This window comes from Thunnus maccoyii, chromosome 11 (assembly GCF_910596095.1).
Source record: "Thunnus maccoyii chromosome 11, fThuMac1.1, whole genome shotgun sequence".
Taxonomy (NCBI): domain Eukaryota; kingdom Metazoa; phylum Chordata; class Actinopteri; order Scombriformes; family Scombridae; genus Thunnus; species Thunnus maccoyii.
Genome location: NC_056543.1, coordinates 18106027 through 18133169, shown reverse-complemented (window position 1 = coordinate 18133169; position 27143 = coordinate 18106027). Strand labels below are relative to the sequence as shown.

Sequence of the window (27143 nt, the reverse complement as noted above, 5' to 3'; positions counted from 1 at the left end):
ACTGTTTAACATCAAATTGACCGTCATTTATTCATTTCTTTTTACGCTTAACAGTCGTTGATTTGATTTATCTTCGTAAACTAGGTACTCTTTGAAAGATTTTTCGTCATCTTTCCCTGATGCGTGTTTCTCAGGTAACGAGCTGTACCAATGAAATTTAAGCTTGGGTCTACACAGGTCACGTGGTTGGTGGTTGGACCTGTCAATCATACTAAGAGAGGTGGGACTTGTGTGCAAATGCGGCTGACAGGCAAAACTCAGGGCACAGAACACCAAAAACAGTTGGTCCTCACTGCCGTCATTTCCTTTAGTGAGCTACACAGACGCCTGATTAAAGAAACGTCGAGGCTCTGAACCACGTTTCCGTGAGGGATGTGTTGTTAGTTTTTGGTCGCCGTCACGTACAAGGTAACGTTAACTAAACCTGTGGCAGACTTTATCACCCGTTAACGTGTCGAGCGTCATCGTTGGACTTAAGTTTCCTCCAGTAACTTCCGTTGAACCAGCTCGTATTTGTGACCCGCCAAAAGCTACAGCGTAGGAAGTGACCATTTTGTAGGTTAGCTGTTAGTCGGTAACGTTAACAGCTCAATCTGGGAAACGAGGATGAGTGGCGGATTCAACTTTGGGCAGGCCCCCACGGGCTTCACTTTCGGAGCTCAAAAGACCGCCGCCGCAGCTACGGGCACCGGCTTTGGTATGACAGGCTCCACACCTGCACCCTCCGGAGGGGGCTTCACCTTCGGGACTCCTATCGCGGCCAATACCAACCCTACCGGCGGGTTTAGCTTTGGTACCCCTGCCAAGAGCACTGCAGCCGCTGGAGGTCTCTCCTTTGGGACCCCCGCCACCACATTTGGGCTGGGTGCAGCTCCTCAAACCACCACAGCAGCAGCAGGGCTGACGTTAGGCTCCGCAACAGCGCCAGCGGCGGGGTCAGGGTTCACCCTGGGCCAGGGTTTGTCTGCGCAACCCACTGCGGCCGCTCCTGCAGGAGGGGGCTTCAGCTTTGGCGCTGCCGCTCCAGCTCAGACCCAACCAGCACCACAACCAGCGGCAGCGGCGGCGGCAGCAGCAGCAGCAGCAGCAGCAGCAGCAACAACAGCAGCAGCAGCAGCAGCAGCGACCACATCAGGTGGCCTCTCATTTGGAGGGTTCAGCTTTGGAGCTACCAAAGTCCAGACGACAACAGCTGCAGCCACTGCTGCTCCCACAGGGGGAGGCTTCTCCTTTGGCAGCAGCGCTCCCTCCAACCTCACCCTGGGTATCCAGCCTCAGCCTCAGGCCCAGGCCCAGCCCCAGCCCCAGCCAGCCTCCACCGCCGCAGCCACAACAGGACAGGGTGGAGGATTTACCTTTGGGATTAAGCCCTCATCAACCCCAGCTCCCCCAGCATCAACCCAGGCAGCCCCACCTTCAGGCCCCTCACTCTTCTCTGCTCCTGTCTCTACAGCACCTGCTGCTGCTGCTGCTGCTCCTATTGCTGCTGCCCCAGCATCAGCCACAGGGTTTACATTGGGTGTTGCTCCAACTTCAACAGCAACCCCCGCTGCTGCAACAAGCACAGCAGCCAGTGGTCTGTCTTTTATGCTCAAACCTCTGGGGGCAGCCACCACTATCTCCACCTCTGTTCCAGCCTCAACTGCAGCTGCCACGACAGGCGCTGCTACCAGCTTTTCACTGGGGCTCAAACCTGCGTCCGGCACAAGTACCACGACACTCTCTACAGCCTCCGCAATCACTACAACCGCTGCTCCTCCAGTAATGACCTACGCCCAGCTAGAGGGTCTCATAAACAAGTGGAGTCTTGAGCTTGAGGATCAAGAGAGACATTTCCTACAGCAGGCGACTCAGGTGAACGCCTGGGACCGCATGCTGGTGGAGAATGGCGAGAAGATCACAGCGCTGCATAAAGAGATGGAGAAGGTGAAGCTGGACCAGAGGAGGCTAAACCAGGAGCTGGATTTCATCCTGTCCCAACAGAAGGAGCTGGAGGACTTGCTCTGCCCGCTTGAGGAGTCCGTTAAGGAGCAGAGTGGAACCATCTACATGCAGAACGCCGATGAGGAACGTGAGAGAACGTACAAGCTCGCTGAGAACGTGGATGCTCAGCTTAAGAGGATGTCACAGGACCTGAAGGAGATCATCGAGCACCTGAACACATCCAGTGGCCCCGCAGACACCAGTGACCCAGTAAGACGAGACAAAATATCAGTTAAACCTGCCTTGACAAAGTTTAGTGCTTTGACATTTATTGTCACCATTTAAACTAACATCTGTGTTTCTTCTCTCTCTCCTTTAGCTTCAGCAGATCTGCAAAATTCTTAACGCCCACATGGATTCACTTCAGTGGGTTGATCAGAATTCAGTTCTTCTGCAGAGACGAGTGGAGGAAGTGTCCAAACTGTGTGACAACCAGCGCAAGGAGCAGGAGAAAACCTTTCGTTTAACATTTGACTAATCCGCAATAAACATGCTGATATGTATATTCTCCTAATGCTAATACTGAAATATTTGTTTTGGCAGTAGTCATAAACAGGGATGCCTTTTGAGGGGTCAATATTATATGAATGTACAACCAAAGCATTCATCACTATTCCTGTTAAAACCTGCTTTTTCTCTCAGCTGTTTGGGTTGCATAAAAAAATGAATATTTTTCAATGCAATAGCTTTTATATAGAGTTGTGAAAATGATCATCTGTTTTCATGTAAATGCTTGTTCTAAATAGTGTGATTAAATAAATCTTTGGATTAATGATGTGCCTTATGGGTTCGTAAAGCAACACAAGAACCGCTGCCAGTTATTTCAGTGGTAATGTTTTAGTCAAAGGTAAACTTTGGTTCACAGATTTTGTCACTTATTGTATATTTAAGCTTAATATTCAATTATTTGTCTTGTTTACAAGAGACACAGGCAGATAGAATCAGTTTTTTCTTTTACATACAGCTGAAACAGTTGATTAGTTGAATGACAGAAAATTAATTCTGATAATTGATTAATCTGACTTTTTTTTTAAAGCAATACCAAACATTCCTTTGTTCCAGTTTCTTAGTGTGATGTTTTGCTACTTTTCTTTGATTTATATGATAGTAAACAGAATATTTTTGGTCTCTGTACTGACTGAAAATATCAAACTGGGCAGTTGGAAATGTTTCACTATTTTGACGTTTTCTAAATCAAAAAATCATTAAAAGAAAGAATTAATCAATCATTAATTGCAGCTCTACTTGTATACAGGATACACTAATGGTAATGAAATTCAACAGTAGCACTCAGTTTTTAGGCATTTTTATTACACTTGACAGTTCAACAAGACACTATTCATTAAATCTTTAAAAAGTCACAATTCAGGTGCTTTTTTCTTTTTACTATGTTCCCTTTGGATTCCTCACATGGAACAAAAAGAGTTATCTTCGCTTCAGTGATGACCTACAGTACAGTGGATGCTACCTGGATGCCACAATAGTGAAAATAGGCCTCTGCTCGCATTTTGAGTCAGCTGCGGTCATTTGTACATTTTTCATGATAATATATCCAAATGTCAAACACTAAACATCAAAATTTATATTGATTTACATTCATAAGAGTCTTAGCTAGCTGTACCTTCTTTGCATAGATTTACGTCCGGTAAGGTTTCAGACATTACGCCTCCTTAAAATCAGTAGCAAACTTTGCCCCTTTCTTGTTCTGCTTGCAGGGCAAAAATAAGACTGAAAAAAACTCTTTGGCTGAATGAAACTGTTTTTTATCAAAAAAAAAATAAATATACAGTGTGCAGAAGTATTTAAATATATACAAAACATACAAAAAGACATTTAATCATCTATACAGTGTAAAACTTGAAAGACATGATGATGATGACATGATACATTTTTCATGTTCACCAAATTAACAAAAAAACAAGGTTCAGTGGGTTTGTGGCTTGTGACACTATTTAAGAAAAAAAAAACAGGTTATCCCTGTTAAATCATCTAACAGAAAAATTGTTCACGAGTAACTTTCATTATCGACCCAAGTTGTCATCCACTGTTTTTTCTCAAAAGTATCCAGCTTGACTTGTCCATCTGTATACTGAGGACATTCCTTTCTTATTCGCACAGCGTGGTATCGAGGGACATTGTCATCTTGCTTGGAGCGTTTGAAGAATCCACACTGGGGAAAAAACACAATGTGTTATTAAAATTGATAAATATCTGGAGTAATTGTGCACACTGTAAACAACAGAGTTACAGAGATGTGTAGAAAAGTTGAGCATGCTTTGCAGCTTTTAATAGGACAAACAGCCAAGCAGTAAAAGCGATGTCAGCGAAGCACCTGCAGAGCACACAGTTACAAAAAATATTAATATTAAGCCTGTTGGTATGAAAAGCATTGATTTTTTTGGCAAAATTCAGAGACACATATTGTACAAACACCAGAAACCTTATGAAAGAGTACACATTTCTACTCTTACACACACACAATTGGGGTTAAATGTTTTGTTTGATGTATATTTTCCCAGATGACCAGTTTCATTAGCTCAGTACAATATGTGTCTGATTGAATTTAAAGTATAAAGTCTGCAGATTTAGCTTTTTTTTAGTGAGTTCATTAGTCACTGCACATGCTGACAGCTAGTTTTTACCCCTGTTCAGAGAGTATAAATCAGGCCTCAGCAGAGAGTTTGTCTTTGTCAGAGGGCTGAACATGGATCTCTGCCTTGTGATACGCAGCATCGTATTGGTCTTTTGTTGCTCTCTTGAAGAAACCACACTGAGGGGGAGCAAGGGTGATGAGTTGTTAAGAGTGACAGACTAAATCAGTAAAAATAGTTTGCCAATATGACTTCTATCAGCAAACAACAGAAAATATATGTTGTCAAGAAAATACTGGACAGCTCAAATGTTCCCTTTTCACACAATAATGAACATCACCTGAAACTCTAAATCTTGATCTTTCTACACAGATGGATACAATACTTGATAGTAGGTTTACATGGAAGCAAATAAAGGTTTTACTGTTATAAGCAACTGAATACTGAAATTTAAACTTATTCGTGGTCTAGCGGAGAGTTAGATGAGATGATCGATACCACTCTAATCTTCTCATTTAACTCCTGACGAGAAAGAAAAATTTCCCTAAATGTCAAAAATATTCCTTTAAATGCCACTGACTGAATAATATTTTACTTTGACAACCATCTGTCTAAATATATGTGGTTTGAATTCCCCTCTTTATTTCAAGTTTTGCAATTCCAAAAATATGAACATTGAATTTCTCTCTCTTAGATAATGACAGAACTTAGTCCGAGAGGTCAGAGGTCTGATCAGGTTCTGTAGCCCAAAGATCATGTTTGAATTTTTCATATTGAATTTGTGTCGGGATTTGACCAATCTAATTAGATTTTTAAACTGAAAATACTAAATACATTTAAGCAATTTTTTAAATATATTTGACACAAGAAAAGTCTGAATTTGTGAACCCTAAAAAAACTGCACACTACTTAAATTCAGACATATGGTTTTTTAAAGTAAAATACTACATTTCACTGCTATAAGTTCAGTGGTATTTATATTTCAATATTAAGTATTCATTATTGATTACATTTCACAATCAGGTAATCAGTTGCTTATTAAATTAAAATGATATTATGGCCTTTCTTTGCTTTCAGTTTGCATTATCCAAATAAAGTGTGTTGCTTCTTAACTGTTCAAACTATCAGTCACCACTTAAATTAATTCTTTTTTGGACAATAAACAGTAGTACGCATTGTGAATAAAACATTTGTTCAGTCACGCTACCTTTCAGATTTTTTCTAAGGGTCTATATATTTTCCTCTACTATATTTTGTATAATACAAAATATAATGTAAATTCAAAAGCACAACTGCAACTAATTCATGTTGATTAATCGGATTTTTTCTTTCAATTTCCAGTTAATCAAGTAAGAATTAAATCTAGAAATGTCAAATGCCCACAACAAGTTACCACAACCCAAAGTGAGGTCTTCAAAAGTATTATTTTATCTGACCAACAATCAAAACAACAACAAGATATTCACTAGAGATGCACTGATACTGATACCGATATCAGATATTGGTCTGATACTGACTCAAATAGCTGGATCAGGTATCGGCGATAATGTTTCGATCTGATATCGGATACCATTATTTCAATAAATAACAATTCAGTAAATTTATATCTATGTATTTATTTGTTACATTTTGTTTTACAAAGTTAGGAAAGCAACATTAAAGTTAAGCTTGATGTTGCCTTACACATAAAACAATGATCCCAGTCTCTTCCATACAGTGAGGCATACAGCTTATTAATTCAACACTTGTATCAGATCGGTACTTGGTATCAGCAAAGCCCAGGTATCGGTATCAGGACTGAAAAAATTGTATCAACACTTTCCTGATATTCATAATAATATAAAAAAGAGAAAAGCAGCAAATCCTGAAAAAAATTTAGCTTGTTAACCAGCAAATTAAAACTAGCAAAACTTTTTCATGTTACTTTTTTACAAGTTCAAAGTGTCCTGACAGGGTTTAATGAATTTCATGTTTTATCTCCCATTTTCATTCGTTGTCTTCTATTTTTTTGTGTCTTACCAAACATGGGCAACATGAAGATGTAACATCCCTGCACTCACCTTCCAGAGTAGAAATACCAACAACGCCAAAATCAAGATGCCTGCGAGAACCGCCACCAGTATGATCCACCAGGGAGCTCCTCCATACTGTGCAACTACATTTTCTGGAGACACCCTCAGTATCACCTGCAATAAACATCAAATGTGAGTTCGGATTAAGACAATAAACAGTTGATAATTTGGTCTGGTCGTTGTGATATTTACGTCAGTGTCAGGCGTTCTCAGGATCATGTTTTTAGCCTGAGTATGAAGCACGAGCAAGGCCTTCACAATGATATCCAAGGACGAAAGAGAAGCGTAATCCTGTGTGAAAACAAAAACAGACGCTCAGATAAGACAGAGTGTGTCAAGAGGTGTGATTCCAGCAATATCATGAGACACGGTTGAAACACACAATGTGTTACCTCAAGAAAGGTCGAGTTCCACAGACGAGATCTCAGCTCCACTGTTGTACCGTCCAATCCCTGCAGGGGGCACTTGAACTCCACACATTTGAGCCCATTCTCACACGACTAGGAAGGAAAGAGATCTGTAAGACATCATATCTATCTATACCTCTATGAAACATGAATGCATCTAAACCAAAACTCACCAAAACCTTCTTTTTGCCTGACAGTGAGGACTTTTTGCGACCAGTTTTTATTTCTCCAATTTCCCGTTTTGTCCTGGATGCAGAGGACTCCTGAAAGCACATTTCTTTTCATGAATTCAAAAGTTAAACTAACCAGCGCAGGTTTTATGTGATAGCTGACATCTGGCCAATCCTGATTTTGCATAAAGGTTCAAAAAACACTACCTGGATGTGTTTGAGAGAGTTGATCTCAGACTCAGGAGAGCAAAAGATGTCCTCTGTTCCTCCTTTAGCAGTGATCTTCACCAGGTACAGAAGCCATTTCCCATCTTTGTTCCATTTGGGCCACTTGATGTGTAGTGATGCTTTGACAGACGACTTCCACAAGTCATTTATCTAATGAAAAAATCAATACGGTTGGATTTGCCTATTTCATGTGAAAAAAATATATGATAATACTGATTCAAACATCTGATTAATAAACATACTCTGAATGTATAGTTAATCAAACTTCCAATCTCTTCTTCTGTCTTCATGGCACTTTCTCCTTTCACAGAACCTCCAAAAGACACCGAATTAGGGCTGACTTCCCTGAGGAAGACAAGCAAACATTTTTATTTCACGTACTGTTGCAGTTGTTGTATCTCTAGCCAAAATGTTGTTTGACAAGATGATCTACAACAACACACTTACCCACTGACCGACAACGGCAATTCAATCATCACTTTGGCTTTTACTTTCACAGAGCCAATATTTTTTTGTACGCTGGTTCTGAAGGACAAAAACACACCAATATAGTGTCATGCACTGATCTGTATTAACAGCAACTTACTTAAAAATACAGGAAATAAGCACGAACATGAAGCAGCTGCACTTACGTTTGGAGCTGCAGGTCAATGTCGATCTCTGTGGTGTCCAGAGTCATACCCACAGTGCTCAGGATGATGTAAAATGAAGTCTTTTGGGGGAAAAACAAGAAAAGAAAAACAGCTCTCTCAATTGACGTACAACAATTAAGTGTCAGGATGAGCATGTGATGAGAGCGAGTTCGTACCTCTGAGTCTCTCTTAAAAGGGTTCCCCAACTCACAGTCCGCCTGAGAGCCGTTCTGATTGGCAACACAGATAATCTGCTTTTCCATCTGGAAAACATGTTGAAAAAATATATACATATACATACTGGATGGTGTTTAAACTACAATTCACAGTCATTAGAAATATTGCAGCTGCAGTATAATTTTCAATTTTTTTGTAACCAATAAATCGCCTGGCAGATAAACGTATCAGCCAATATTATCTTATTTCAGATGGATAGATATCTGCATATTTGTTGACCAAAATCTCACAAGACATTGCTGAACAGAAATCATAAGATATGTTTGAGGTGACTTAGAAACAGTGTTTCAATTATTCCTATGAATGCATCCACAGATATTTATGGGACCTGAACAAATGTTAACATTGTAACATTATTTACATGCTAAATACAGCTGGATATCAAACCTCAGTAACTTTTGGAACCAACCAAAATGTGTCTGCAGCACAGCAGTCGAGGACCCAAAGGTAGCATCAAATGTTCTAATATTCTTTGAAGTTTTGACAATCTCAGATTATTTTATTTAGACAAAGTTCTTGTAAAGCTGCTTGTGGTTAGACAACATTTGAGAAGTTTGGCTTCCTATGTGAAAAAAAAGGATTTTGAATTTCTCATTTTGTTATACTGTATCTTAGCATGTTTTAAAACTACTCAGCCCTAATGCTAAATGTTATCATGGTAATGATAGCATTACACTAAAGCACAGGTGAGCCTAAGTACCGTCGAGTCTGGAAAAATACAGCTTAGAAAGAGGAAATCTGAGCCAAGTCTGATAATGCAGGACTGAGCCTGACAAGCTGAGGCTGAGACTGAGATCTTCTCACCTCAGGCCAAATTTTACTTTTTCTAGTGATAGTAAAGTTATCTCATCATTTCTCATCTATGCAACATTCATTACACCCACATGGGGTCACTGGTGTGGCTGGTTTACCATCTGCTGTGAGCGGACTCCAGAATATGACAGAGTATCTGGGACCGAGCACACCAGCTTTGCCTCATAGGCGTCGTCTCCATTCATGTTGTTCACTGTCACCCGCAGAGCCAAGTCCTTTCTCTCGTAATTCAGATAAAACACAGGGATGTTGTTCTCGCTGCAGATACACAAACATGACCGCACATGACCGCTCATTTCAGGTTGAGCTTGGGGAGGAAAACAGGCTTGTGGTACATTGTTTTCATGTAATAATATTGGCTTATCAAGATGTTTTATCCAACAATTATTACTAACTTGCCACATTGAGCAGACACATATACTGTACTATAGTTGTTTAATGCAGATTTAATTAATACATGATACCTTATCTTAAGACAATTTTAAAATAGCATTTAACCACTTTTTTTTTTTTTTTTTAGAAGAGTTGAAATGTTAGAACTTACATGGGTAATGGAGTGTAAATGTCTTTGATGTCTTTGTTGTTTTGTTTGTAGAATAATTTGTAGTCCATCTTCAGGTTACTCCGACAAATATGATCATTTCCACATCCCTCTTTTACAAAGTTAACCTGCAACAATGACAAATAACAACAAAGCCATATACAAACTGTGAGCATTATGTCATTAACTCTATTGAGTTTCTATGTTTAATAATAATTATTCCAGCCTGATTGTTTACCTCAATGACTTCTTTGCTCGGTTGAGAGGAGTCCAATATGGGCATAAGCTGGGGGAGGCCGTTCTTTGCCTTGTGACGCTTAGTACTCATGATTTCTGCAGACACCTCAATAGGAACGCTACGCATCTTGTCCTTAATATTGTCCTGTGAAAATCAGAAACAGTCATGGTAGTGTAGAGCATAATAACTATTTTACAATAGGAATGTTTCTCTATGTAAGAAGAGATTGTCAGTATTTTATTGAAAAAAAGATAACATTATATTCTGCTTGTATTAATTAAATTACTATCCTCTGCTGCAGGCGTCTTTCAAAATGTCTAAAGCCATTTCTTTATCATAACCAGCCTTAGTCTTGAATGGCTCCCATCATATGAGGAGAGAGGCTCAACTAAGGTTCAAGACCATGATGGTCAAAATATTCTGCAGCTTACTGTCACAGTATGCATGCAGACTTTACATATTTTGTCAGTGACTTAAAAATTTTTTGGTGGGTGTAAGAATGTTTTATCCCACATTCACTTCAGCAACTGTAGCAAAAATGTGCACATGAATTTCTCTATTTGTGATGCAATACACATAAGAAAGGAAAAGCAGAGAGATATTGTGACTGTTGAGTTGTATTGACGAGAAAAAAGATTTCTACAAGCTTGCAACTTCAAAAATGTATTGATACATGATGTGCAAGCACTCCGATGAATTGCTACAAAAATACATTTATATAGCTTTTCTTTTACATTTTAGAATTTCATTTAACAGACACTTTTATCCAAAGCGACATACATCTGAGAATTGATACAACACAAGCAGGGATCTAGTCAGGAGAAAACAACGCGAGTAAGTGCATTGAGGCAATGCATAGAGTGCATAGAAGCAGATCATTATTTTTTTTCAGTCCATCAAGTGCGGAGGTGTTCACCAAAGAGCTGAGTCTTTACTCTTTTCTTAAAGACTGAGAGGAACTCTGCTGATCGAACAGAGTTTGGTAACTCGTTCCACCACCAGGGAACTACAGAAGAGAAGATTCTGGCTCGCGACTTAAGGCCCTGTTGTGGTGATGGTACCAGGCGCTTTTCATTGGCAGAGCGTAATGAGCATGAGCAAGCATACACCTGAATGAGGGAGTTCAGGTTGGCAGAAGCTGCTTTAGTTGGTGTTTTGTAAGTGAGTGTCAGGGTTTTGAATTTGATGCGGGCAGCGACTGGGAGCCAGTGGAGGGATATCAGTATTCTGGATCATCTGCAGAGGTTTGAATGTACATGCGGGGAAGCCTGCCAGTAAGGAGTTGCAGTAGTAAATGCATGATATTATGAGAGCCTGTACCGGGAGTTGTGCTGCATGCTCAGACAGGTAGGATCTAATCTTCCTGATAATGTTCAGGGCAAAAAATAGACACGATCAAGCAATTGAGGCCACATGAACCTTAAAGCTTAGTTTTCTGTTTTTCTACCATTAAGATATTGTGCCATCACTACTCTAAATTCAGTAGATCTTTCAGTAAATTCCTCCAACAGGTGCTGACTAACCCAAATTGCTCACTGAGTGGATTATATCCCACTAATGTGATGTTACTGTGATCAATATCTTTTACCTTTAGTTTAGCTTTTATCTTGACGCACGTGTCCTGGTTTTGGCCACGGAGGTCCACGGTGCCGTTAAACTGGTAGTCTGTTTCGGTGCGGGATTTGTTCAAGAACATCACTCTGGAGGGCAGCCCTTGTTTCCTGCTGTCTCCGTCCGCCTCGACAGAATAGCTGATAGCTGCAGTGTAGAGGGAAAGTACATGTAAGAAAGAATGACTGGACTATCTTGGATCTGGGAAATACTTGTTTGTCACTTACTTATTCTGGGGTTGTAAGATGCATGGTTTGCTTTGTAGGCAAAGCACACGTCCACAGTGAGGCTATGAATAGAAAATGGATTTTTGATCAATTATAACACAGGGAGTTTTTACTATGAAGTCCATTGAAATGTTTGAATATTAGAGTACCTACCAAATGCTGTTACCACAGGTTTTGATTGTGAGGTCAATTTCCTGTGGAGATACTTTGACATCTCTGCGGATGCTAATGACAGGCCGTGCCCTGTAAGAAAGGTTGTTAAATGAAGTTGTTGTAGCAATCAGTGGGGTTTGAATTCACTTATCATGAGTAAGGAAACAATTGCCTGTAGATTAGAGCTGTGTCTGCCAGAGAGCCTACAGCCAGGTCTGGATAAGAGTTGCTGTCCAGGTCCATGTTCCCGGCCAGAGAATATCCAAACATTCGGATGTTATGATCTTTTCCTGAAAGGATCTAATAAAGAAAGAATTATAATTTAAAACAGGAAAAAAATCCTGTTCAGCTATTTGATTTTATAATATAATTTTCTTATTTTGTTTTATATATAGGTAAAAGTTTTTTCAAATCCAATCAAATTTCATTGTCCAAAAGAGGAAATTAATTTGGTCAGTGGTGCATACAGGGGTGAAAAGACTACAAACAGAGCAGAAAATGCTTAAAGTAAAACATTAAAGACAATCCTGTGTCCAGTGTGTTCTCCCTCCCTGTCTGCTGGCCTCTCTATAATTACCAATTCTGCATAAATAAAAATACCATTCTCTGATCTCTTTTCACACAACATCCTCCACAAATCGATGTCTTGACCATCTGAAAAGTTTTCTCCAGAATTTCTTGAACAAAACCAACCTGTGCAGGGCTGGTGTTGATTCCTTTTGCAGACCCGTGATAAATGTAGACTTTTCCTGCCCCGCCGTCAGCGTAGGGAGCTCCAATGGCGATGTCTGTATGAGAGAGAGAAAGAAAACAGTTTATGTAACAGCTACTGATAGAGAAACCATTAATAAAGTACAAACCAACAGCTAAATTACCTTCATATGAGTCTTGATTGATGTCTCCAATGTTCTCCACTGCCAGTCCAAACATTGAATCTTTGGTTCCATTGAGACGGAGAGGAGTGACCCTGTCCCACCTTCCCGCCTTGTTGATATAAACATAAGCAGCCCCACCAACATCTCTGTCCTTCATGTAGAACTGTGGGGCTCCTACAACTATGTCTTGCCATCTAGATCAAACAAAGGAAGTAAATATTTATCAGGATCATACAGAATATAACCTAATAGATTAGTCCACTGAAAGCTAAACATTGACATTTTAGAAATAGATAAGACATAGTCATATTAAAAGATGTCAGGTCCTTTTTTACAAATTAATTGCATACTAGCGCAGAAAAAAGGCAGTGAGACATGTTACATACCCATCCGCATTCAGGTCCACTATAGCCACGTCGTATCCAAAAGAGGATGCCAGTCCTTGCCCGTACAGTGTATGCTCCTTAGAGAGACTGGTGGAGCTTTTGCTGTCTTTTTTCAACAGGACCACAGCTCCACTGTGATTGGCTCTGGGAGCTCCAGCCACCACTGTTAGGCCACGGTTCCTGGTGACACTGTGTCCCGAATCAAGGGAGAATCCTAAAGTGCGACAGATGTTGTACGACATGATTGTCTCACATAAAAGAAGAAGAGCGAGTTCCCCCTGTTGTACGGTCATTGCCAACTTCCACTGATGGCTTGGGGAGGGTGTAGACATCTAAATGTCTCCTCAGATAGAAATGGAGTTTTCAGCCATTTCTTTTTATCTACAAAGATTCACAATATCCTCCGATCTCTGCACAGGTACCCTGACCAACCTGTAGAAGTCGCTAGTGAAGCAAGGACATGATCTCTTGCAGTTGTTCCCACACTTTTTCATGCCGTGCCCTTCTCCAAAGGAAGACAAAAATGCATGCCCTTTCCAATTTATATTTATTGCATTTTTTGTCATCTGGTAGCAATACTTGGAAAACTAGTACCAAAAGAAGCCAAGTTTAGCTTTATTAAAATACCATTATCAAGAACATGACCTTCAGTGCATGTTTCTCATTTGTTACTTGTTGTGAAAATAAAAAATGCAAGTTAAACTTTCCAAAAAGACACAAAGCTCTTCTGCTATATTGACAGTCAACTTGAGACCAAAATAAGCTTTTTCATATTTAGATAGGTTTGCTTTATTAGAATCACTGCCAGTCTTGTACTTTTACACGTCATTTTGCTTTCTAAATCATTCTTGCAAACCTCAATCTTATTGTTCCCAAATGAATCAGATCCAAAGACCTTTTTCGCAGCAGATGTTTTGACTTCCACTGGAAAAGCGTGAGAGGAACTAATAACAATAATGACTGTGACGTTGTGACAGTTACAGCAATTATTCCAATGCAGCAATTCATAATATTAGTCACACCTGTGTTTGACAAGTTAAACTGTCTGCTGTGAAAAACTATATATTCAACTTTCCATCATCATCATATGTGCCACCCAGTATTGGATCCACTGTTTTAGTGGAACACACTGATGTTGTGGCTTGTTGTGGGAACTGAACATCTCTGTGTTGGTGGGAAATGCTTTTACATGTATCTTTGTTTGAAACAAAAATCCAAAACCAAAAACTAACTAAAGGTGAAAATTTACATGAAATGCCATGTTTACTAGTTCCTGTGAACACAAATGGAATGAACAACAGATGATTTTTTCGAGAAATAACGAACACTGATCTCAAGGTAAGCATGAAAATATATCCAAACAGTAAATCACGACTCACAACATAATTTTGTTGGCAATGCTGCCCTACAAAGGAAGTAATCACAACATATTATTGAGCCAACAGGATACGGGCAAACACATAAAAATAGCTACAGTATATCCGTCTTGTGCATAGACACTTACCGAGGTAGCTGTTGGCAGGTACGGGCACAAGGTCAGGGTTAAAGAGATTCTCATCTCCAACTTCATAAGGGCCGTCATCATACACTCCCATTTCCAGCAAAGTGTTGTTCTTTTGTTCCACTCGCACAATACCTGTGTTATAAATGTTTATTTTAGGATGACAAAGAAAACCCCAAACAAAAAACCAAACCAAATGGAGTACAAATGATCACATTACTTGTTTAAAAGAATGAGAAACTTGGTTCCTACAATAATTACTGTAAATTTAATGTGTAGTTATGGTTAATTAGTTATTGTTGGTTGGAAACCTTTCCAGTTGTAAGCTCCTGGTGCTCCAAACACCACATAATGGTAGTCCTTGGTGAAGGTGGCAGCCAGACCCTGCTGGCAGGATCCAAACCTCTCATGGCCTCTTGTTCTGCCCTCGCAGAATTTCCAGTTGCCACCGTCCTCATCAGAGGCCAAATCAATGGTCAAGTCCTGACTCAGGACATAGCAGCGCCCTGTGATGTCACGGGACTCCTGGGGGGTGTTCACAAACAAGCGCCTCTGATAGCGGTGAGCACATGTCTGAAATTACAGAGCACATCTATGTTTAAGTTCATATGTTGATGAAAGATAACACCAGGACTAAAGATCACTTATTTTTCAGACACTGAGTTTGACTTACCACAATCTTTCCTCCAGGACCCTGGCTCTGGACCGTCACCCCCATCCACTGATTCTCCTTGTTCTCAATGGATATGTCCTCTTTCAAAATTTAGCAAGACAATGACATAAACAGGGATATTAATCCTTGACATTTGGAAATAAATAAATTGAATCAAAACAGTCTACTTACTATGTTTTTTGCATGTGAGATTTCAAAGCTTTAAAGCTAATTAAGTCAAACTTTGTGCTTAGAATATGACTACAAATTCAAATACAAATCTGAAAAGTGTAATAATAGATAGATAGATAGAGTGATTGATTGATTGATACATATATCATTTCTCACCTTCAGTGTCAAATTCAATGCGCTCACAATCATTGGACTGGGTAATTTCACATTTATAGAGGCCTCCTGTGATGTTGGCGGTCTGTTTTCCCAAAGCTCTGGCTCTGGGGGCACCAATCAAAAGCCTGAAGAAAAAGAAGGAGAAAAAAAAACAAAAAACAATATAATGAAACTATTATTTTCTGAAGCATTACAAGATTTTGTGATAAGAGCTAGAAATTTTCTTTTTGTTGTAGTTGCTTGTTACCACCTTCAGTAAGTAATTTTCTATATTTGCAACCTTTCAACAAGCTCCACAGCAGCATCTTGTTGAATTTATTACATGTATGTGAAAAGATAAATAATGATAGTAACAGTGATAGTGATGGCATAGCAACAGCAAGAACGCTGTCAAGAAGAATGACAAAAACATCTTGTTGCATTTCTAATATTTTATGGAAATGCCACTTTTGAACCAATTATTCAAATGACACAATCTGAAACTCTTTGATATTTCAGCCACCATGACTCACAAATATATGAAACCTGCAGCCAGGGTTTGCAGGTTGACACTGTTTTGTTTTAAGGGGCCAAACAGGTTGGGAACCACAGCAGGGCGTCAGCAGAGAAAAGCATGAACAATGTGCATCATGCCTGTGTAAAGGATAATTTGATGTGGTTACAGCAGATATAGTTGTGTCTGACTGCTGACACCATTTTAATACTTTGTGTTTGTGTTGATCACATGCAGTACAATTCAGCAGTAATACAACAACCAAAAAAATTAGATAAAGAGTGTTGAGAATCTGCTTTACATTTCTGTTTTCAATGTATTTCAACTCAATATTTCAGATTCATTCAGAGTGGTTTCTCAGCAGCATATACAGTATAACACAAAACTATGTATAACATTAAAATATGAGACCTAAGACTTGATGTGGCTTAAGCTAAAAAAAATCACCAAGAACTTAATTGACACTTAACAAATTTTTAACTTGCTGTTGTTTTAAATTTATGCATTGTTCTTCACACTTCTGGAACACAGAGACATCTCTCACGTTTTACATACTGACAAACTGTTTGCAAGCTATATTGCAAGACTTGTGTGCTCGATAGACAAAACCAAAACTTCCTGTCAGTGGTAGTTTCCGCCTGATGGGCACAAAAAAAACAGACCACATTTTGTTCAAAAAAGTCGAAGGTTGCATTTCTAACATTGTGGCCAATGTTGGCAGAAGAGTCCGTTCCACGTCTTCTTTTCTCCATCTGATTGTTAAAGTGAAAAAACAAAGTCTAAAACACATAATCTGAGGGAGTAAAAGCGGACATTTAGCACTTATGTTTTCTATTACAATTGTCATCTGCAAGGATTAACAACAACATGTCCTGGTGGGGTAATGCACTGGTTCCCAACCTTTTTTGTCAGGCGTACTCTCTCAGCCATATTAGATGAACTCAAGTAGGTACTCATCCTTTTGAATAACTGGACATTATTGAACTATTCATGATATAAAAGCATATATTTTTTCATACAATTGAACAGTCCAGCTGTCCAACTACCACTTGAGTTCACGCTGGACGTTTCAACCAGCCTTGTAGCTAACTATTCAAACCTTTTACCTTTACTTTTGCTAACTATTTTACTCATTTAACATAAGCCATTACTTTTAGCTAACATTTTTAAACATTTACCTATTATTTTTAGCTATTCCAACCATTTATCCATTATTTTTAGCAAACAACTACCGAGGGTGTCCGAAGCTAGACTTCTAAACCATATATCTTTTACTTGTAGTTAACAATTTTAACCATTTATCCATAACTCGCTAACTATTTTACTCATTTAACATCATCCATTACTTTTAGCTAACAATTTTAGTATTAAAACCATTCATCCATTAGGCTACTTTTAGCTAACTATGCTAGTGTGAATGCAGCTTTTCAAAACTGTTACAAATCACTGTTAAAAAATAATGATGTTTTATGGTGTGACAAAGCTGTGGTTAAGGTCTGGTTAGGTTAAGGCACAAAAACTACTTGGTTGGTATTTGGGTAAATATCACTTAAAATGTGGTTAGTACTTAAACGTACAATATGTTATTTCAGCCGCTAGGGGTCTCTCAATCAACACAATAACAGAAGACGGAGAGTGATGATGGTGTGAAGTAGTGTGGGATCATGGGAGTTGTTGTCTTCATTGTTAAACAACCAGCTTCTCCAGAATAGGATTACTCCAGCGTTCACCGTTCAGGGTGTTTTTACTGGGAGCAGAATTACCCGCAGAGGTCTCCTCCTCACCAAAACAAACAGACCCGGTGATTACAGGTAAAAACACTGAATAAAGCCGTTTCACATAAAAAAATCAGTTTTTCTCTGACGCTGTTTGGCTGGCACCGGACGTCCGGTACGGGCTGTTAGCTGAGCCTAATTATCCGCAGAGGTCTCCTCCTCTCCAAAAATAAATGCAAACGCAGATTAAAATCAGTAAAAATACTGAATAAAGCTGTTTCACCTAAAAAATCAATGTTTCTCCAATGATGTTTGACAAGCACTGGACTTCCTGGAGGGGCTGTTAGCCGAGCTGCTGCTAACATTTGCCCAGCTTATTTCTCTGATAACTTAAGATCCAGACGTCTGATAAATAAAATCCTTCATCCAGCTAAAAGATATAGTTAAAAACAACCTAAATTTGTCATGAAAATGTGGTTTAAAACCAAATAAAAGTCAATTTATAACAGTTTCTGTCGAACAACCACAACGCCAATGTATAATCTTGTATGTGTGTAAGTTACTCTTTGGTAGACACAATTGTAGTGGACAAACGCAACGTCGACGCATGCATCTTGTGCACTATACTCTTTGGTGGAGGGGTATGACGCCATTGACAGGCGACCACATGAAACGGTCCGTTACCTTGATTAAAATGACAGATTTCTAATTGTTGGAAACATTTGGGATAATGTGAGTACACAACGTCGTTTTTCGTGGGAGAACAGGCTCTTCAATTTATCCATTGCTTTTAATGCTATAGTTATTCCAACCGTTCAAGCCATTACTTTTAACTAACATGATCTAAGTAATTATATAGTATCTTTATCTAAGTAATATTATTAAATATTATTAACATGCCAAACAAAGCTGTTTCTCTACATGAAAATACTGTCATGTAGCTATTTGACCGGTTCAATTAGTCTCTAAAAGAGCTTCTGTATTTTGTGATAAGAAAGAAAATGGGAGACATAGGCAGACAATCTAGTTTGGAGCAGGTTCAATAATGTACTTGTTCTGCCCAGTCTTAGCTCGCAAACCACAGCTTCTCCCCAAAACCCACATTCTCACGTAGCCTGAACACGAATGAAGTGATTCAAGGGTGACTCATGTTGAAGGGCACTGGGGTGACATAATTAGCAACACTTATCTGATGAAAGAGGTTTGTCAACTTTTCTTTTACACGTCAGTTTTAAGACCCATGTGAACTAGACATTATAGAAAGTCTATAAGTTGTATAGTTATATAATTTTAAGTTGTGTGAGTTTATGTGAACTCACGTCACAATCAAAATATTTGTGAATTTGGACTTTGAAAAGAAATAATGTGATTTGTCTTTGAATTAATCGATGACTTGACACCTGACCTACAAGTTTCTGACTCATCATGACTCAAAAGAGAAAGTAAAAAATTAATAATATAATTTCAGTATTAATTGCTTTTGTAATTTCATTTCTCTGTTAAGTCAATGTCCATATGGTTTATACGGTACTGCCACAGACTGACTGGAGCAGCCTCCAGTGGCTTATAAGGTAAATCTGAGACTTGGAAACAAGAAGAAAAGTTCTGCTAAATAGATTTGATTTACTTTTCTCTAATCTTGCTTTTTTGTGAAATACTGGTCAGTGTTAGTAGTTTTATCTCTTTGAATTTCTGAACCAATTATTCAAATGACACAATCTGAAACTCAGCCACCATGAATCACATATATACATATATATATATATATATATATATATACATATATATATATATATATGAAACCTGCAGCCAGGGTTTGCAGGTTGACACTGTTTTGTTTTAAGGGGCCAAACAGGTTGGGAACCACAGCAGGGCGTCAGCAGAGAAAAGCATGAACAATGTGCATCATGCCTGTGTAAAGGATAATTTGATGTGGTTACAGCAGATATAGTTGTGTCTGACTGCTGACACCATTTTAATACTTTGTGTTTGTGTTGATCACATGCAGTACAATTCAGCAGTAATACAACAACCAAAAAAATTAGATAAAGAGTGTTGAGAATCTGCTTTACATTTCTGTTTTCAATGTATTTCAACTCAATATTTCAGATTCATTCAGAGTGGTTTCTCAGCAGCACACTAAGACCTGATGTGGCTTAAGCTAAAAAATCACAAAGAATTTAAATGACACTTGTTTTTTTAACTTAACAGGTCTTAAACTTGCTGTACTTGTAAGTTCACGAATTGTTCTTCACACCTCTGGAACGCAGAGACGTCTCTCACCTTTTACATACTGACAAACTGTTTGCAAGCTATATTGCGAGATAAACAAAACCAAAACTTCCTGTCAGTGGTAGTTACCGCCTGATGGGCACAAAAAAACAGACCACATTTTGTTCCATAAGTGAAAGGCCCCCCACTCGTGATCTGATAAGTATCTAAGTTAGTAGGTAAATAAAGTCCAGAGCTTATTTAATAATTTTACAGTTACAAAACTGTGTGATGTTTAAAACTGATGGATTGTGGTACTGTGCCCCATGGACAAATGAGATGCATCCCTGAGTCTATGCAAAGAGGCTGGCAAGTAAAATATTCTAATACTCATAATTATTTAGTATGATTAGTCTGGTTATAGACCAGAACTTGATACTGTGTGGCCAGTCAGCCTTGTTGCCAATTTGCTGTGCAGTATTGTAATCAAAAATGTAACAGCCCTGTATGGTTGCACACCTTGAATGTTTAATTATTAGACATTATGCATTGAAGCGACTTGGTCTTAGCTGCGTTAAAATAACTATTAACAAACAGCACTGAAATGAAAGCATTCAGAGACTTTGCAACTGACTTGCAATTTTCTTATGAAGACTTGAGACTTAAGACTTTTTAACCAGAAGTTTAACAGTAAATTTATTGAGATCAGGACTTTAATGAATGTGACTCCAGACTAACGGCTACGCCAGTCACCAATGATTGCTTAGAGCCAAATCAAATACATTTTTGCCTCACAGGAAATGGCTAACAAGAGGGCAACAATAGTAAGTATGAATAATGGAGTAATAATGAAATGTCAATTCGGTCTTTTTTCATGCTTAAGTATAAGTGCCAAAACTACAAAAATAAGATCCATTGTTTTAGAATATGAACTTTCACAGAGATGTAAGGAAGCTACAGTATAATGTGGGAAAGACCTGACGCTGCTTACAGTGTAGGAATTTTCTCAAAGGATAGAGAGGAAATCCTCTCCACCCTTTTCTTCTCGCCATGGTTCTGTGGCTCCCTCTGTAACCCACCTATTGATCTATGCGGCCCCGTGCCTCTTCACTTGCTAAACAAGGACTCTCCTGAGGGGGTCTGATGTAAGACTGAAGACCAAACTGCAAACCCTCAAACAAAGGCCACTGAAATGCAAATACAAACATGAGCCTTTACAAAGTTGCTACAGTTTGACATTTCAGCTCCTGAGCGCCAGCAGTTTAGCCTAACACGTGTCATATAGGGTGACACTGAATGCCAAGCTGAATACAAACTAAAAATATATTTCCTGTGTAATTAGAAGGGCTGTGAGAACGTCATTCAGTTATTTTATATTAGATAAACCTTGTGATATAATGCAATCCAACACAATAACACTGCAATCTACTGTACGGCCTCAGAAATGACCAGTAAGTAAAACCAATACACTAAATTGGATTGCATTGACTTTCACAGGTGTCCATCAATTTATTCCCACAAACAGAGACTGCAGACAGTTTTAAATTTCATTCAAATCAAAGAAGCAGCACTTACACGATGAAAATGCAATGACAAAAAGAATGCAGTAGTACATTTATGGGACTATGAATTAAATATTTGTCTAAGTAGGACTTAACCCTACTATCTAAACATATGTTTTGCAGTACTAATAGCTCCCTCCTGCTGTTTTGATTCACAATCAATGCAAGACCACTTAAATCCACAAGGTCATGTGCAGGAAAACACCACATTTGTGAAGAGATAAAGAAAAAAATGCCTCCAACTTAACAGCAGGGCTTCTCAGGAAAGTGCCAGTTGAAGAATTTAGCAAGTAACTGAGGGGTAACATTGACATTTACACACCAGTCTAGCAGACACAGGAACTGGCTTTTCAGTTTACAATTTGAATACATTTCAGTATTTTGTGTTATTTTATGCAGAAAAAATGAACACAATGTTTTCTTGAGAGACTAATATACAAGAAATCCTCCCCCTTATTTTATGAAGTAAGTCATAACCAAACTGACTACAGCTGCAATCCATGTTTCCTTCCCAGGACAGTCACCTGGTAAATCCAATTACACACTGCAGAGCCAATGTGAAACCACATCCCATCATGCAACATGTCTTTCACTGCAGCGTAAATGGGAACGCATAGTGACCGGTGTGGGTTTACACAGTGATCTCACTGGTCTTTGTTAGCAGATGTGCTGCAGTGCCCTCACAGCTGTGTACTTAAAGCCACAAGGACTACTGCAGCTGTTCTAACTGTTTCAGTTTACACACACACACACACACACAGATGCGTAATGATTGGTGCTGACCTGTAATCGGTTAGTTGCACATCACAAAAGGAAGCATGAATATTTAGATTAGTAAAGATTAACTTTAAGTAGAGGTAAAGTTTTTTAAAAAAGATTTATATAGTCTCAAATTCACTTGTTTAAAATGTGTTTATTAACCCTTTCTAAGCTACATTATGTCTTTTCAAACAAGCCAAACTTCATCTATCAGGTTACATGTGCACAGATGGCCTTGCATGTCCAGTCAAATGGCCTTTTTCTCTGGTTTCACTGAGAGAATGTTTTAACCACATCATCAACCCGACACATTATTCATGGAAGAGGCATCCAGTTGCCTCTTTCCAATACAGCACATTATGTCCAGTCTGGTGGTGAAACATGGATCTGGTTGTTTCCTCCACTCAACCAATATGAGAAGGAAGACGTAAACACACAGTGCTTTCACTGAAACCATTAGAGGAACAACATGGATATCTCTTGAATCAGCAGAGGATTCGTTTTTTAATTACAGTAAAGTGGGAGAGATTTGTGTTTTAGCTCTGAGACACAGAAGGGACAAGAGGCTCGGGTTCGGGTTTGACATAAGAGAAATGTAATCTATCAAGTTACACATGTTGCTCAGATTCAGTGTTTATGGATGCCAGCGTTCATCTCCTCACATATGATTTATTATGATGAGATTAATGAAAGCAGTTGATGGCCAGCAGAGTTTTACAGCTGCTAGTGATCATCATCAAACACGTGTCTGTACAAGAACAAAAGAGACAGATGCAGCGTGTGTAACACATTGCTGACTTGTGGTTTCCTGAGCCCAGTGGGTCTGAGAGGCCGATGTGCCTCACAGCTTTAAGTAAGAGCTGTTTTGTTGCATTACATACGTCGGCGCTCAGCGGAGCTTTCACTTGACTCGTCTGGCTGATTAGCTCAGGGTCACATGAGGATTTAGAGCGGAGATCATGGCCACGCGGAGGGAGCTGCTGTTTATTCCATACTTTACTTAATCACAACGACGAGCAGTGCAGAACATTTCAATACAGCAACTCAGTTTCAATATATTTTCAACCAAGATGTAAGAGACAATGTGGATGTGTTATAACCAAGGCTGCAACTAATAATTGACTTCATTATCTATATATTTTGTCCATTAATAGATAAATTGATTAGAGCTCAGCTGACAATTAGTCAATTAATTGATTAGTCCGAAAATTAATAGGTTTTGACGAGTGATCAATCATTTAAGTCACTTTCAAGTAAAAATGTCAAACATTCTTTAATTTATGGTTCTAAAATGTGAGGATTTGCTGCTTTTATGTGATTGTAAACTGAATATTTTTGGGTTTGGACTGTCGGTTTAACAAAGCAATCAATTAGACGACGTCAGCTCGGGCTTTATGAAACTGTGATGCACGTTTTTAATTATTTTTTTGATATCTTAGAGAAGAAACAACTAATTGATTAATTGAGAGAATAATAGTCAGATTAGTCAATAATCAAATTAATCGTTTGTTGCAGTTCTAATTGTTATGTCTGTAAAAATTCGTGCCTTCAATCATTGTTAAATTTTACACGCTAACTTTAACACAGTTTATGTCTGTTCACAAGAAGCAACGAGTTAGCTGAATTCTGTGTATGTTTGCCAAAACTAGTTCTCATGTAAACACGGAAAACCTTCACTCTCCTCTGACTTTTATTGGCTGAAACCCAACTATCAAGCCAGTGTCACATTTCGAGCCTCTGTTTGCCCAACAAATACTACATTCAGTTTCATGACTTTTCACTCTGTCTACACTTGTCAGCTCTGACAGATGTAAAAATGACTCATTTTAAGATGTAGAGACCTTTGTGTTGTAAAATAACACATTTTATAAACAGCTTCCAGTTTTGTGTGTTCAGTTCAAATCCTACATGAAGTCAAAACACCAGTTAGATAAAATTCCACAAGTTAAAGCTAATCTATGTGATCTTTGGCAAAACTCTCTTTGAGTCTTGTTATCAGGGCTTCTCATCCTTGTTCTCTTTCTCTCAACATGCCACTGCAGGGTCTTATATAGTAGCTCTTGCATGCTTCTTCGCCGCAGGCTTTGACATGCCACCCCTCTTCTCACTTTGCCCCCGTAGCAGGATGATCTGGCTCACCACGCTGACGTCTTTTCTACCCCCTCAGAGCCACCCAAAGGAAATGGCTTACTGTATGCACTGAAACATCACCAGACATCCCTACAACTCCGGCATCAAGGACACATTTTACAACTTCACCTCTCTGACCTGGATCCTTTGTGTACATGTGAATGTCTTCCTAAAAATGTGCCATCTGTAAATTTTCCATTTATACACACCAAAGTCAACTAAAAAGCTTCCTCACGCAACTTCTCACTACTGTTCACAGACCAAACTTAACAGGTAAAACTGTAGAGTGGAAATGCACCTGTTTAATTATTAAAATAACATTTAAGTTCTCTAAACACCACTTAACAGTAGATCATTAAGGATAAAAATGTAGGCAAGCAACTTAATAGAAAAATCTTTGTGAAAAAGTTTAAGAGCGATTATTTATCCTCTCAGTGCTCCTTACATTGACCTTACAGATGCATTTGCATGACAGTTATAACCATTGTTTATTCACTTGTTGTCTTTAGGCTGCTTCCCATTTCACATTCAAGGCATCCCATGGAGACAGTCAATCTCTTTTTAAAAGGCTTTGGTAGACTGGTACTGGAGCAAAATTTTTATAGGATGCTTCTACGCCTGAAATCATGAGTGCTGCCAATGCAGAATCCTGTTTAAATTAAGAGGATGTGACCCCTTGAAACACAGCCCAGGACAATCCAGATAACTTCGGATGGAGAGAAGTCAGGTTAATGATATGTTTAAAATGTTTAGATCTGGTGCTTCTGATAACGGAGCTGCAATTTTACAAAAACAATCACAGGTAGATGGAAAGCAGACATCACTCACATTCTTTTATCCGGGTTCAGTTGCCGGTGCATGGCAAGAGAAAACCCGAACAGACTCCCCGGCTCTCCGTTTTTCCTGATGACATGAGTGGTGTCCAGGTTGAAGGCGAGCACCAAAGTGGGATCCAGAAAATATAAAAGTGCAACATAAACAGCCGAGTGCGCTCCCTGCAGCAGCATTGCAGTGCGGTCCAGATGTTGTCCTGTAGTCCGAAGTTAGAGCTGCTCAGCCCGCTGCTCCTCTGTGCTCAGCCGGTGCAGTTTGACTGGAAGCTGCTGCTGCTGCTGCTGCTTGTTTCCCGGCCGGGCTCCTGCTCCACTGCGCCACCGCTGGTCACCAGGATGAACAGTGTTCAGTATATTTTTGACTAGCCTTTATACTTTTTACAACTTTGTTTACTTACGTACTTATGATACAGATCCTAGTAGCAACAACTACAATGGATTCCTACAGAAAAAGAAACAAATTAAACAACAGTAAGGCTACAATAACCATATACAAAAATAAATAAATGCATATATTTAAAAGTAAATATAATTAAATAAATAAATAAATAAATTTATATTCCAAGAGTCAATTGATCAAATTTCCATTTAAAATGAGATAAATAACTAAAAGTTATATGAAAATGATGTAGGTTGTGTTTACATGTACATAATTGAAACATTTGTCTAAGATGGACAATCTGTGTTTTATGTGTTTCTCAGCTGATGATAATTCAAAAATATGAACCCAATTGGCGCCCAGATAGCCTACTGATTAAGATTCACGCCTTATAAATGCAATGGCTGTGGTTCAAATCCGGCTCCGGACTCTTGTTTGTCTGTCACCCACAATCACTCTCTCCCTTCAACTCCTGTCATCTCTCCAATGTCCCTATAATGAAAAAAAGGCATAAAAAGCCCCAATATATATAAAAACATATGAGCCCAATTGACTCAAACTAGAAAAATTAAGTTATCAATAAACTTTGGTGCATGTCTAGATTTTGCAAATGCACTTGCACTTTTGACATAATGTGTTTTCATTGTACACTGCAGGTCAGCCATGGATTTTTTTCTTCATTTTTATGATTGTATTCCTCTTCTCAGATATTTAGTCTTGTGTGCAAATAAGTTGTTTATTATGATTTTGTGTTTTATGTTTGCAGACCAGCTTGCCTCAAACAGGCCGCAGCAGACATTTCAACTTGTCATAGCAGGAAAAGCACAGGTAATAACATTAACAATGGATCTGTTCTATACAGTAAGTGTCCCAGTAAGCTGTGACAGTGAAGCAACATGAACAGTACCAGGACTCTGAAAGTGAAGCAGCTAAATGGAATTCAGCCATCATTCATTTCAATGTCTGTGTTTTAACTACTGTGACATGTCAAAATGTCTTCTGTGAAAAAGGCCTTTTGCCCCCTGAGGGACAATATGGAACTTTGAACTGAACTGAACTGAATCAAACTTTCTGCTGCTTATTGTTGCTTGTTTAAGTCCTTCTACAGTATGTCCTTGTAATTTTTTCCTGTTAAAGTTTTTTGGGGGGAAGTTTCCTTATCTGAATCGTGGATCTGAGGATAGAGGATGATGTATGCTGTACGGATTGTAAAGGCCCCTGAGGCAAATTTTTGATTTGTGATATTGGACTCCATAAATAAAAAGTGACTTAACTTGTATGAAAGAATCTGTCAATAATTCTGAGTGTACTAACATGTTCCAGTTTTGCATTTTGAGTTTTGATAGTGGTTCTACTTTTTTTGCTCACATTTGAATTATAGATTAAACCAAATACA

The 27143-nt window shown here is 38.8% G+C and overlaps 2 protein-coding genes across 4 annotated transcripts; one reads left to right on the top strand and one right to left on the bottom strand.

The window, feature by feature from the left end:
* Positions 1–256: 256 nt before the first annotated feature.
* Positions 257–2756, top strand: nup62l (nucleoporin 62 like). The gene is made up of 2 exons (XM_042426481.1): positions 257–2193; positions 2303–2756. The coding sequence occupies exons 1-2, from the start codon at positions 607–609 to the stop codon at positions 2459–2461; spliced, it is 1746 nt and encodes a 581-aa protein (XP_042282415.1). The 5' UTR covers positions 257–606; the 3' UTR covers positions 2462–2756.
* A 260-nt stretch (positions 2757–3016) lies between these two features.
* Positions 3017–25709, bottom strand: itga6a (integrin, alpha 6a). 3 transcript variants are annotated; one of them, XM_042426478.1, is made up of 26 exons: positions 25364–25708; positions 15666–15790; positions 15339–15418; positions 14977–15238; positions 14669–14800; positions 13165–13378; positions 12779–12972; positions 12597–12691; positions 12076–12203; positions 11904–11993; positions 11751–11812; positions 11501–11670; positions 9913–10056; positions 9678–9802; positions 9232–9391; positions 8260–8346; positions 8084–8163; positions 7899–7976; positions 7694–7796; positions 7431–7601; positions 7227–7316; positions 7039–7146; positions 6839–6937; positions 6635–6760; positions 4626–4753; positions 4066–4153 (listed from the first exon to the last, which is right to left on the bottom strand). In XM_042426478.1, the coding sequence occupies exons 1-25, from the start codon at positions 25540–25542 to the stop codon at positions 4646–4648; spliced, it is 3210 nt and encodes a 1069-aa protein (XP_042282412.1). In that variant the 5' UTR covers positions 25543–25708; the 3' UTR covers positions 4066–4153; positions 4626–4645. The 3 variants fall into 3 exon arrangements, with proteins under 3 accessions (XP_042282411.1, XP_042282412.1, XP_042282413.1); XM_042426477.1 differs by lacking the exon at positions 4626–4753 and having other exon boundaries at positions 3017–4153; positions 25364–25707; XM_042426479.1 differs by lacking the exon at positions 4066–4153 and having other exon boundaries at positions 4385–4753; positions 25364–25709.
* Positions 25710–27143: the final 1434 nt, after the last annotated feature.